The 13,833-nt window shown below is 43.8% G+C and overlaps 1 protein-coding gene across 3 annotated transcripts in view; it reads left to right on the plus strand.

Moving 5' to 3' along the window:
- The window catches only part of arhgap46a (Rho GTPase activating protein 46a), a 30,616-nt gene extending 17,680 nt beyond the window's left edge, over nucleotides 1-12,936 (plus strand). The window contains exons 1-9 of one of the 3 annotated variants that reach the window (XM_029502701.1): nucleotides 361-435; nucleotides 1,486-2,923; nucleotides 5,293-5,959; nucleotides 6,216-6,308; nucleotides 8,819-8,892; nucleotides 9,197-9,396; nucleotides 10,071-10,162; nucleotides 10,252-10,421; nucleotides 10,965-12,936. In XM_029502701.1, coding sequence (XP_029358561.1) covers nucleotides 1,532-2,923; nucleotides 5,293-5,959; nucleotides 6,216-6,308; nucleotides 8,819-8,892; nucleotides 9,197-9,396; nucleotides 10,071-10,162; nucleotides 10,252-10,421; nucleotides 10,965-11,159 — 2,883 coding nt within the window. In that variant the 5' untranslated portion in view covers nucleotides 361-435; nucleotides 1,486-1,531 and the 3' untranslated portion in view covers nucleotides 11,160-12,936. Of the gene's footprint in view, nucleotides 1-360; nucleotides 436-1,485; nucleotides 2,924-5,292; nucleotides 5,960-6,215; nucleotides 6,309-8,818; nucleotides 8,893-9,196; nucleotides 9,397-10,070; nucleotides 10,163-10,251; nucleotides 10,422-10,964 lie in introns of those variants that run through there. The other 2 variants (XM_029502699.1, XM_029502700.1) reach the window with 2 other exon arrangements.
- The last annotated feature ends 897 nt before the right edge of the window (nucleotides 12,937-13,833 follow it).

Raw genomic sequence — 13,833 nt, forward strand, 5'->3', positions numbered from 1 at the left:
TGTGGTAGGCTTTCCTGGTGCAGTGCCATGGGGCTGAGAACCAGCTGTTGTATCTGAGACCCAGCCCTGTTTGGAACATGTGGATCTGTGGGACCATTAAAAGATGAGAGCCTGTTTACGTTCAAATCTCTAAAGTGGGTGTGAATCGCTCTATAGGCTGGAGGTGGCATAAGGTCCTGAGAGAGAGAGAGCGGACTAAGGGAAGTTTGCCGTTGGCTTGAGGACCTCGGGGGAATTGTTTCACCATTGTTCCACAGAGGTGGGGGGAGGGGGGGGGGGGTCACTCCGCCTCTTTCTCGCCTCCCTCTGTGTCCTTTTCCTGCCATTACAGACTAAACTCTCAGCTGAGTCTTAGTGCTCTTGGAAAAGGGAAGCCTTATAACACTATCTCTGGCTTTAAATTGATCAGTTTGTTTGGATTTACAAGAACAGAAGGTGAGCAGCTTTGAACTAATTAATTACCACACTGAATGTTAAGTAGAGTTAAGAGGGAGGCACAGTAAGTTTCCCTTGCCTGCTGTCAATGTATTTACCTTTTTGACCTTTGATCAAGCAAGGAAGTGCAACAAACTTGTATACTGTACTGCATTACACATGTCCTCCTCTGGCCAGCCGCCAACTGTGTCCATGTGTAATTATGCCCGCTTTAGAAAATCCTGGTTTAAGCGGGCAACTCATGGAATGAAAGCTACTGATTGCTGGGGAAAATCATGAGGCGACATCAGAATGGAGAGCAGCAAACCATAGTAGTGTGACCAGATTGATGGTAGATTGTTTCAAATTGCTGGGATTAGCAGCGGCCAATTGGGTTTGAAGTTAGCCCTGCCACCCAAGATAAAGGAGAAGAATTAACCTTCGCATCTGGGCAAAGATCATTTGAGTTCTCTCAGATCAGCCTCTTTTCAAGTGGCCTGCTTGTTTACCCCTCAATGGCCCATTCACCAATTCAAATAGCAGACATGTTTGTCACATGATTCAGCATTAGCTATCACAACACCATGCAGCCATCAAATAATATATATAACATTGTATATTGTATACAAGTACATCATCTAGAGTTCTACTCATGTTAGGCTTGCATGTTCCAAACAACTATAGATAGTTTTCAGATTGTGTGTTGGTCTTTGTTCAGGCAAGTATTTTTAGATCCGTGATTCAGACAACACACTGGAGTTATTGTTTCTTTGGTTTGACAAGGCTATCATGAATGCTAAACCAAAAAAGAAGTGAAGTCTTTGTAGGTCAACAAAATGTTTGGAGCAGAATTTGTGGATTGTTGCTGATTTTTCTCAGCCTTAGATTTTCTAAAATAGATTCTAAGTAAATATAAATGAGATATGAGTAGTTTCATTACTATGAGAAAAGTAATGTTAAGGTATTGTATGTGAACTTTAGTCTGTTAATTCAGATTTTACCTTTACTTATGTATTTATTTGTTTATTTAACTGGTGGTAAAATATTTTTTCTTTTTTGCTTTTTTATCAGGGATGCTACTCAAAGATGGCAGCCTGCACCTGGTTCAAAGGCAGCCATGTTGGTTAAGGTGAACAGCATGAGCCGCAACCAGTCCAATGCAGTATTGCAGCAGCAGCAGCAGCAGCAACAGCATCACCAGCACAGTGCACACAACAAAACCAACACCTTTACCCTGCACCCCTCAAGCAATAAGCCCCAAGGTGGACATACCCAAGGATATAAAACGGCTCCATCTGGCAAAATGGCAGCTGACACACGTCAGGCCCATCACCTAAGAAAAGCCAGCAATGGAAGCTTCTGTTTGGTGACATCTGACGGTAGCCACCCAAGTCCACTCCTTCACAGGTCACAGACCAGCACACCACGTCCCATCTCTCCCCAGTATGGTTGCACTGCCCCAATCTATGATGAGCCAGTTTCAGACTGTCCCATATATGATGAACCGCCTATAGACATGGAGGTTGAGGGGGCACCTCTGTACAATGGACAACCTCTGTCTCGCCTGACACCAACCCATAGCCTCCAGAAGCCTAGACACCTCCAACACCCTGGGCCATCTCATTCAGGGTCCAAACACAAAAGGAATCCTTCTGCATCTGACTACAGCCCAGCTGGTCTGGAGTGCATCAAGCACATGGTCAATGTGGATCCCAAACAGGGCCTCCTATCTGGTTCGCCGGTACCCACACGTACCCCTTCCCCTACCTCCAGACCGGATCCAGTCTTGACCCAGCTTCAACCACATCCCCAGCCTCAGGCCCACTCTTTGCCCCAAACACGAGGCCAGTTGAGGGACAGAGAGCCAGGGACACCAGGTCCAAGCACACTGGACAAGAAACAAAACTGGCGGGTCTTGGAGGCTACTGTGCAGCGTGCCATGGAGGCACGACACAGCAGGCAAAGCAGCCAGGCCTCTCAGGATTTCCCCTTATCAACATCACAGGCCACAGCCAACTATCAAGATTCTGGTTATTCCACTGGCCCCTCCCCAAGTCTTAGAAGAAAGAGCAGGAGGAGGGTAGGAGCTGGTGGCGGTGCCGGAGGCAGGCCAGGGTCAGTAGGAAGCAGTGGGGAGCTGTGTGCCCTCAATGAGCGGTTGATGGCTGAGATGAGGGAAGTGGTGAGTCGTTCCAACACCATGAGGGAAGTTAGAGCAGGATTGGACCCTGAAATGGGAGAGAGGGTTGTCATACCACGCACACGCTCTCCTGCTGACTCACTCAGGTGGTATGGAGGAGGATCAACAGGCAGATGTGCATCACGAGAAGAACTCACTGGAGCTCCTCGGTCACTGAATAGGGGCAGTAATCATGGCAATCCTGCCATGACCCCTCTGGAGATACCAGGGAGGCAGAAAAGGACATATGAGAAGGTGGACACCCTGGAGATGAGTGTCAACAGCCAGGCCAGCCTGTCTTCACCGGAGACCCCAGGACCGCCCTCCCAGGTAACCCTTCCCTCTGTAGTGTGTGTGTGTCTGTCTGTCTGTCTGAGGCATGGAGTCTGATAGCCTGAAAAGTTACAATACTGATAATAACAAAACAGAGATTGTAAGAGAATACTTCATAGCTAATCCAATATTTTGATATTTCCCTATCTGATTAAGATCTCAGTTGTGTCTATGACGTTGTGTGGTCTGTTTACCTCAGCAGGTTTTTTTGGATTCAGTTTCGTTTGGTGTGGATGTGCTCTGATTACAGATGTCTAGATTCTCTATCAGATTATAGAAGTCATTTTCATTGTGTCACATGACGCCGATTCAGGCCAAATAAGGATCTGCATGCTATAGGAATTTTCAGTTGCTGTCTAGTATTGTTGAGTGCATCAAGTCCTTAAAGACCTGTAAGTGGAGTGGCTATATCTACATTAGTGGACATGAAGTTGTGAACTATTACTGTCAACATTCGAGGCTCATCAGATTTTTAGAAACTTTATACTGTATTGCACAATGGATTTGGTTGTATTTTGACTTTGCAGAGTACTAAAAACACAAATAAACATGGATCACTGTGATGGCTTCTTTTGACATCAAGGATCCTTACAAAAGCTGCACCTGATCGAAGATGAAAGAGCTGTTTGACTGAATACAGTTATGTAAGTGGCAGCATGTGGAGTCAATTCCAACTTCTGTAAAATCTAAATCCCCTTTTGCAACCAAATCACAACCCATGGTTCCTTACATTATACTACCATCCCACTGCCCCATCGCACCATCGCAGCTATGAATGTTTGATTCATTTGGGAGCTCTGGGATCAAAATAATGAGGCTAATCTTCCCCTTTGAGAGAAACACAGACCATTTTTTGAGTAATGCTTCTTACATTCCAATAATAAAGTGTAGATGTCTCTCGGATGTTCGGCATTGGGCAGGCAGTGCACCGCTGACTGTAATGGCCACAGTCCCAGCATTACCTGTCATCCTCTTACCAACGTCCATCTGCCCTGCTCTGCAGGTACTGTATTCTCACATGCCAGATCTGTGCTTGGGCATCTGGGGTCCATGCCAGACCAGAGAGATTCAGGACATGGCTTCCCTTGGTCAGGAAGGAGGGCCACTGTGGCCCATATGGCCCAGGCTTGGCAGGGGGGGAGGTGGAAGGGGGAACAGGCTGGTACCAAGGCTTACTGGTACTGCTGTAGCTCTAGCATGTTTGGCAACAGCCAAGGAGCACTGAGCTGGCCCCCTAAGTCTGTCCTGGAATGTTCTTCAGACCTGCTGTTATTTCACTCATGCTCACACACTCACAGACTATGGCTTTCTATGTATGAGCAGGTCTACAGTTTCCATAATTGTTCTCACTGAAAGACCTTTGAACTAACTTTAAAGGATGTACTAAAACTTTAACCATTTTTCAAAAAGGCCATGAATAAATCATGCTTTTATGAGCTGAGAGCATTTACCCTGTTTCCCTGTTGCATCTCGCTCCACAGTAAACCTAAATTACCATCCTGTGCTGCTGTATCTGTAAGGTGTCTGTGTAATTTACTGAGAGTAGAAGTTTTACAGGACATTTAAAGTATGGGACAGTAGCTAAGCATGTTCTTTGTTTGCATTTGATCCACTGATCCATTTGGCACTGACCTTTGTCAGTCACCCAACATCAGCTCAGTAAAACTGTACACACACTCTGCCAAAGACAAACCTCAACTCCATTTGATTGAAAAGCCAAAATCGAAAGTCCAGCTTGTCTGGCACTCATCAGTTATATATTACATCAGACTGTCGCTGGAAAGATGCATTTAATGTCAATGGGTTTTATGTTCCATTAATAAATTTAAGCTTTGATTCTGGCTTGAGTTTCATGTTTTTCCTGGCTGTTTGCAGAGTATATCTGGATTACTGGTTTTCTCTGTTAAGGGAGGTGACATGCTCCTTATGGTCATAAACTCAACCACAGGGATCACAGAGAGGTCTTCTGTAGCACATAACTTTGGTTTTCCAAGGAAAGTAAGCCTGGGACAGGGAAGGGCAGCATAAGGAAGGATTGTTATGCCACTGACTGCTCACCTGCTGCTAGGTTAGGGTTAGTTCATGAGGATTTGGGGCAGTTTCTTTCCCCGGTACAATTCTTTTGTGGCATTAGGGAAATTAATGTGCAAATCCTGCAACAATTTCCCCTTGAGCCCCAGCACTGCAGAGCAGAGCACAGTAGACGGACGGCAGCTCAGCTAAACGAAGACTCTGCAGCTGCACACGCAGTTTGTACCTCTGCTGCATTCCTGCCTCACCCCCTCTGTCTCTTCTTTTTCTACCCTGCCTCCTCTTCCTCTGTATGACTGTTCTGTTTCTCATGTCCACCTCTTGTTCCGCTGCAGACTGGCACCCTAGAGCTGCAGGCTCAATTGGAGAGCCGGAAGAAAGGCATGGTAGATGGGCGGACCGCTTCCTTGGGCCCCCACCGGCCTACCAACCATGACAGCGGAGAGGGAGGTGAAGGGGCAGGAGGAAGAGCAGGTGGATCCTCCTACCAGCTCTCCTACGCCACCCTGCGACAGCCCCCACCTCCAGACATGGGCATGGAAGATTGGGCCAGCAAGCACCTCAACATGCACACTCAAGGCCTGTTCCGCAGGCGCGTCTCCATCGCCAACATGTTATCATGGAACCGTGGATCCATCAAAAAGCCTATGCTTGTCACCAGCAACCGAGCTGTCAGGAAGGAGGCCTGTGAGATGTTCAAGCTGGTGCAGGCCTACATGGGAGACAGGCCTTCACGCCTAGACCGGCGTCACTGTGCCCTGCTCATTGTCACCAAGTGCTGGGACATGCCTGGTTTGCGGGATGAGCTGTATGTGCAGCTGGTGAGGCAGACCACAGGCAATGCCAGCCCTAGAAGCTTGGCAGCAGGCTGGGAGCTGATGGCTGTCAGCTTGGCCTTCTTTGCCCCCTCACCCAAATTCCGATGTTACCTGGAGGGCTACATCCAGAGACACACGGAGCCTACCAGCGACAAGAAATGTGAGTCTCAGACTGAGCAACAGGGTGGGTCACCTTTCTTTCTTTTGTACCTCCCTGTGTTGTTTGATCATCAGCATTGTTTCTGTAGGCCAGAAAGCTATCTCTGTGTTGTTTCTTTTGATTAGTTTTTTTTTTTTTTTCAATCAATTCTATACGATCAGTATAAAAGGTATAGTTTTGTTTTTAACAAACCCAATAATCAGATTTAGCACTTTTTTGTGTTTGTCTTTCAGACCACAAGAAATCTGACCTTTTCTTCTTGTTTCTTCTTGTTTAATAGTGACTCAGTTCATTTTGGAACAGCAAGAGCTAAAGCTGAAGAAGAATTCAAAGTCCAGAAAGAAACGAAAACAGAACACAGAGGAGGAAGAGGGTAAATATTTTGTTTTTTATTTTACTTGCTCTTCAGGTCAACCCTACAATTATTGTCAACATTGACATCACTAGCTGTTGCAAGTTCAATGTCAAACTTTATTTCTCTACTTACTAAGAGCTGCCTCCAATGCTGGACAGTAACCTTTTTGTTTTACTTCTATTTTCACGACTTACAGTTATGTGCTAACAAGCTAGCTCTTATCCAGCCACAGCGTGTCATCCATTTCAGGCACTGAATATGAAGCACTGCTCAGAGAATGTTTTATATCGTCTTGTATTCTAAACCTAAGAATGGCTGAAGTGCTTGGCATTGCTGATGTTGGCTGTGTAGCAATATCAAAATGTACACATTTTTAAGAACATTAGATCTCCTTTATTTCCCATTTCTACAAGCTTATCTGTTTGACAGAGCATGAAGTAGGTCGGGGAGGGAGTCTCAGAGATGTTTTTCTACTCTCTTCAAAAGCTAGAGTCTGTAAGCAACACAAGCCATTACAAATCAAACATATCACTCCCTGTAGAGTGACCAGTCTGAGTGGGATGGAAAATTCAGCACTGTGCAGTTTGTCAGATGAGTACATGCTGATGTACTTGCAGACGCAACAGATGGATTTTGCAGAAAGTTGAAGTGAAAAAAATATGAAGGATGATAATGTCAGAAATTTCTGTATGCATACAATGGGCCACACTGTGAATCATATTAGTGGTCTCTGTAGCCACTCGCATGTCAGACATCCATTTAAAAAGATACTACTACTCATAAGCACGTGCCCTCATTAGACAAGACCACACTGCCAGCTCTGACGATGATGTCACCACAGAGGAATCCAATAGTGTCACCGGAGACACCACATCAGCAGCCTCACACATTGCACTTGGTGACTCAGACTTAGTCCTTTATGCTGGATGTACTACAACTGACAAGGAGGTCACAGAGAGAGCCTACTGAACATTTCTGACTAACTGCAAAGGTCTGCGGAGGGAGGAATCTTGATGAAAGCCAACAACAAGAAAAAAGGTCTCATAAGCACAAAACAACATAATGAAAGCTGCTGTTTCTTTGATGGATGGAGGAGCTGGAATACGTACATTGTGTCTGACTAGAGCAACTAGCAGCTGTCAGCAGCAGGAGTGGGAGTCACATGTGGGAACTGAACTAGAGGCCTCTTGTCAGGTCAGACCAGGCCTGTGTTCAAAAACTGACTTCTTGGGGCCTGCAGTGGGTTGGTTTCAGACAGCACTTGGATAAGCATCTCAAAAACAATAAGGATGTGACTCTAGTTTTCTCATCAACATCCTTTAATGTCTGTGTTCTTGTTGAGAGTAGCAGCGTGTGTAGACAGGTGTCATGACACTCTCTGCCTGGTGCAGTACATTCAAGCTCCCAATGAGTTCAGATTTCTCCCAGGTTCTGGTTGCCTGGTAGTTGTTTTTGTCTCCATCCCTTCAAACATGATGTAAACATAGACTGGCTTTGTCCAATCCCCTTTTCACACCGCTGCACTTACTTTTCTCCTAGCAAGTTACAGCCTCTGTGTTGGGAACTCTGGGGAAAAAAAGAGTCTGTCTTTGCCAAGATCAGGGGCAAATTATTAGTGTGATCTCTTTAATTAGATATAATTACAGTTGAACTTGGTCAGTTTAGCAGAAGTTGTGAGTGTGCATGGGAGTCACCTGGTTGCTATAAATCTGAGGGCTATGACATGATGGAAAGTGTTTATTACTTTTTGAAATCCCATCAGTAAGTTTGTCCATCTGGCTCTGGTTCAGTGGAGATTCTTGCAATGGGAATGGACCCCACAAGATCTTTGGGGTAAACTAAAAATGAAAGCTAGTGATCCTTTTTCTGTCTGTTTTTGTGAGTGTGTGTGATGTGTGATGAAGGCCTAACAGCCAACGTCTTTGTTTGCTGATGGTTTTAATACAAGACGTGCAGATTTTCGAGGGATTTTTTTTATAGGTGGCATCAGGTTCTTCTGCTGCCCAAGTCTCTTGAGGAACATGTGGCCTCCTCTAATGTAGTTCATGTCTTAGATAGATCTGGGTCTTACAGTTGGTAGACAGGTATGGTAGCAGACTGGGAGCCTCTGTTTTTCTCATTTACTCTGAGGGCCTTTATGTCTGTGTATGCTGATGAATCACCTGAATGTTGGCTGTGTAGGCTGGATCTTGTCTCTAAAGCTTTTGTTCAACAGCAGTAAATCTTCCCTCAGCCTGACAGTTTAGCCAGGCGTGCTCTAATCCCCATATGCCAGAATCACACTGTCAACATGCCTCTCCAATTACCACTGCCAACCTCTTATACTCTATTTGACATCTGTGGGAAATCTGCTTGTCCTGTTTGTGGGAAAGAATTGAAATAATTTATTGTTTTGTGTATTCAGTAAGACCTGATGCTTAAGGATTTTACTAGGGCTCTTTGAGGATATCTTAAGGATGTGCATATTGTTTCTTGTGTAGTTGGGTTTTATTATTCCTCAATCCTAAATCTGCCTCATCTGTCTACAGGCCTGCCTATCAGCACATATGCCAAGTTCTGCCATCGAAAACTGCAGAAGGTGGCTATCACTGGTGGCAAAAAGGTGAGACAGAAGAATAAGAAAAGAAGTTACCATTTAAACATGGCATTTACATTCCATCAACATGTCACCCGTCTACATCGTAAAAATAGGACCTTTCTATGTGAGAGTAGTGCTTCGCATGTGAGTCATCACAGATACTGTCACAGAGGGAGACATAATTACAGGCCCACTGGCACAGTCACAGACACAGATATAAACATTGACCCAGTCATGGCAGCACAGCTGCAGGCACAGCCATGATTAGTATCATAGTCCCTGACATCCCAGGTAGTAAATCTCCCCTTTTCTTACCTCTCCACTTTAGGGACTACGCAAGCCCACCTTGGAGGAGATCGACCACAGTAGGCGGGCCATCATCACCCCCTCCCTGTTCGGCAGTTCTCTGGAGGAAGTGATGGAGAGGCAGAGTGAGCTCTTCCCAGACAGGAAACTTCCCTGGGTGCAAGTTCAGCTCTCTCAGTATGTCCTGGCTCTGGGCGGGGCTCAGACAGAGGGAATCTTCAGGTAAGACAGACCCAACTCAGCCAATTACATTCCTCTACTTTAGCAGCGTGAGAGATGGGGAGCCTAGGAAATTAGAAGGGGATCTTGTGTGCTCCAAGTGTGTGTGCTGCATTTTTTGTATAATGTATATAAACAAGTGTGTGTGGTCTCCTGCATCCCCTTATGTCAAAGTAGGCTCTCCCTGAGTACAGTACACAGATCAGACAGGAGAACAAACACAGCTCTGCTTTGCTCCTGAAACCAGCTCTGTTTAATTTGATACTTCATAATATGTGTTTACATTACTGCTCAAGCTTAGAAGCACGTGGGAGCTTCACAACTGTGTGTTTGTGTAGGGCTTTCTCTAGCAAATTTCATTCTGTAACATCTTGACTTGTTTAGAAATCCGTTTCTTTTGGGCAAGTGTAGTCTACACAGATCTCCCTGTTGAACCCCATTCCTACACAGGGACTTTCCTGAACAGTGTGTTATTTGGCTACACTATGTTTATTCTGGTTTGGTTTCGTTCTGCAAACAAAGAACAGAGTATTTTCAGTCACCAGGCCACATTTGAGGCTAATTGGGTGTGCACTTGTAATGGGTTGGCCACAGGGCAAGGAGACTGTGTAATGATAGAAGTAGCGCTCCCTCTGGTGGCCACTATGTGTAACTGACGTATTGTGTTTTATCCTCAGGGTGCCTGGAGACATTGATGAAGTGAATGCACTGAAGCTTCAAGTAGACCAGTGGAGGATCCCAGAGAATCTTTCTGACCCCAATGTCCCTGGTGAGGGAACTGTGTTTTTGTTTGCCTGCATGCATGTGTGGCCTGTGAATATGAAAGTTGGGTGTGCTCATATTGCTCCTCTTGCTCAGCCTCTCTGATGAAGCTGTGGTATCGAGAGCTGGAGGAACCACTCATCCCCATGAACTTCTACAAGCAGTGCGTCAGTAACTGTGATGACCCGGTGGCGGCCATTGCTGTGGTGCAGTCTCTGCCTGAACTCAATAGATTGGTGCTCTGCTACTTCATTCATTTCCTGCAGGTAATCACTGCTATGTTCCCACGCACACATTTTTAATGACTAAGCACCATGTAACTTTGTCACAGAAAAGATAAACTGTATTGTGTTGAGCCCCGAAATTGAGGTGATACACCAATATCTTAATCAATATATAGAAATTTTTCAAAACATAATTTTTCAATTTAACTCAGACTTAATTGAAATTGTATGTATGCCTGCAAGCAATTGTAAAAGTGTTTTACATATTTATACATCATCTATATGTATAGAAGGGTGTTTTAGGATTATTAGATTCTGGCTGTTTTTATAGACTGCTGAAAAAAGAATGAATTCATCTTTAAAAGTTTTGTGTTTTGTTATTTTGATAAGTCTAAAAACTAGTGAGCAAGTAAAATTTACATTGAAAAAAAAATGTCAGTTAAAAGCTAATGAGAAAATTAAAATCAATTTTTAATCATTTGATCTTTTTATATCTCTCATTGTGACTTGCTGCAGGTCAAGGGCCCCTTTTACGCTCAGACGTGATCATTGGTACTTTTCTCCTTATGTCCTATTTATCTATAGGTATTCGCTCAGCCTTCCAATGTGGCCATAACCAAGATGGATGTGAACAACCTGGCCATGGTTATGGCCCCTAACTGCCTCAGGTGCCAATCTGATGATCCGCGAATCATCTTTGAGAACACACGCAAAGAGATGTCCTTCTTGAGGATGCTCATTGTTCACCTTGACACCAGTTTCATCGAAGGGGTGGTATAGACACAAGCACCTTTTTATACAGCCAGTTCAAGGTGGGAATGTGACACCATACTCCGCCTCAACTTTCTGTATAAAAGGTACAAACACGCACAGGTGCTACCATTGGTGCTCTGCCTTTATACCAGGAGTGGAGATAATCACGCAGCCGAATCCACAGCTGTCAACGCAGGACACACTCCAGCATGGTAGCACTACACGTCCCGTCACCTGATTACGGCTGACACTGTGGGAGCAATATGCCAACTTTGGTTGGTTCACCTAACAAGCTAAAAAAGCATAGATGGCATAATGGGAGTGTCCTAACAGCAATATAGTGGGATCTGGGTTTAAAGGGGGCTACTGTAAACCACCACACATGCTGAATCAGCCCTTCAGCATCTCCACTTACACATTTCTAACCATACATAAACACTGTCGCTTCTCAGACCACACTGGAAACTGTCGAGGTGACATATTACACCTCTTACAACACAAGCAGGGTGAAAACGGATTGCACTCTTGACTGTTATGACCTCCTGCTTTGTTACTTAGAGTCACCTGAGCATTTCAATTTATTATTATTATTATTTTTTATTTTTTTCATAGTAAGATCCACAGTGATGGTTCACTGGTAAGACTTTGTTTTCTAACTTCTGCATGTGACAACAGATGTACTGAGTCGCTTCTTACTCATTTGATAGTATTATATTCAAATTGGACAACTTAGCTGTTTAAAGTGAGAGTCTTAGAGTATTTACTTCAAGTAAGGTGTTCACTTGCACAAAACAATTAAAGCAGCAGCACTGATGCTGCACTTCTTTCTTTTTTCACTCTGGTTTCATTCAAGTGTGTGTGTGTGTGTGTGTGTGTGTGGATGAGTATGAGTGAGACTGTCAGTGTGAACAACACACTGCCTCTTTCTATCATGTACAGAAAATTGAAAAGTGAAAGAACTCATGTAACAGTGTCTCATTAATAAGCTTGCCTGTGTTGTTTTGAGTAGTCAAGTTGATAGTTGGTCTCCTTGTGTTTCACTTTAAGAGACACAAGAAGCTGAGCTGTCACAGTTATTTTGACAAGAGCGCAGAGTCTTGGTTTCAAAGCGCAAACTGGAAGGATGTGTGGAAGCTCTTTGTCACAGATGGTGATTTTCCAAGCAAATAAATGTGGAAGTGCTTTGATTTTCTGACTCCAAACAATCAGCTGAAGCCAGAGGAGAGTGTTGTAATTAGACTCGATGTAATAGTAATGTGAAAGGCTGGTTATTCAACTAATACTTTTTCTTTACTATGTATAAAAAATCTCTAAATTGGAATTGTGTTCTCTGTTTGTGGTGTGTCTGCTGTTCTTTTTTTTTTTTTTTTTTTGCTCAGGTCTTATGATAAAACGGGTGTTGGTTGTGATATTTTTACACAGCATCCCTCATAGACACTCAATTTGATTCATCTACCACAAACCCCTGTACTGCGAATGGAGTATCTTTGAACTGTCAAGCACTATGAGAATGTAGATTAAGCTCTTTGTGTCCCCTCTCAGGCTTCGCCGATGTAAATAAATTCAATGTGTAAATAGTATTAACCCTCCTCAAGTGTATTCTAATGATCCAGGTTAAGGGTGAAGTTAAATGTTGCTGTAAAGAGCAATAAAAACGTTTTTGTAATTAACTGTTAATATCTCTGCTGTAACCACCTGCCTTTTGAACACAGGACTGATTCAAACCACTTTCCATGTATGTATATGTGTGTTTGCATACCTTCTGTTAAAATATGGAATGACTGTCCATAAATAAAGGTTTGTTCAGTGCAGATAAGAAGTCCATGCATTCTTGCCTTTAGATCTAATGTGGGTAAGTTAGTTTATGTAAAATAACTTGGTTGGTCAATAGATTAACAAAATCAGAGATAATCAGGGTATGATACATATTGGGGGCAGCACAGCGGCATAGTGGTTAGTGCTGTTGCCCCCACAAAAAGAAGGTTGCAAGTTCGATTCCTGGGTCTGGGCAGAGTTTACATGCTCTCCTTTGCCTTACTCTGGTTTCCTCCCACCATCCAAAGACATCATGTTTGGGTTAACTGGTGACTCTAAATTGTTTGTAGGTCAGAGTGTGAGTGTGAGTGGTTGTTGGTCTCTGTCTCTGTGTGTTGGTCCTGTGATGGACTGGTGATGGACTGGTGACCCCGCCCTCATTCAATGCGAGCTGGGATTGGCTCCAAGATTTGGTGAGATTCAAGATATACTTAGCAGAGACAGTTTTCTCAGTCTACTACTGAGTCGCAGACTGAGAAAACCTTTAAAAGCATATTACTTCAATAATAAGCATTAAACTATCATTCCCCAAAATCAAAAAATCACCTGAAACTAAAATCTTTACAAATTGATGAGAAAATGAAAATATGAACATATGTTCATATTATGTTTATGTGTAACTGAAGGTATCTCATGTGACTCGGCTCTGGGTCAAAGGTTGGTGAAAACAGATTACAATCTGATGTGATATTTTGCTGAAAGAATCTTTAAAAGGATTGCAGTATCAAATATAAGTCTTCTGTGAGTCTATTTTTCCTTCCATGTTTTCTGACATCTGATCCACATTTCTCTTTGGCTCATGAACAAGATCCCAAATGAAATGAAAACCATAAGACGGAAAACTCCAGTGGTCATCTGAGTAACATTCAACAGCCAAAATCTAAAG

The sequence above is a fragment of the Echeneis naucrates genome, chromosome 5 (assembly GCF_900963305.1).
Source record: "Echeneis naucrates chromosome 5, fEcheNa1.1, whole genome shotgun sequence".
Classification (NCBI taxonomy): Eukaryota; Metazoa; Chordata; class Actinopteri; order Carangiformes; family Echeneidae; genus Echeneis; species Echeneis naucrates.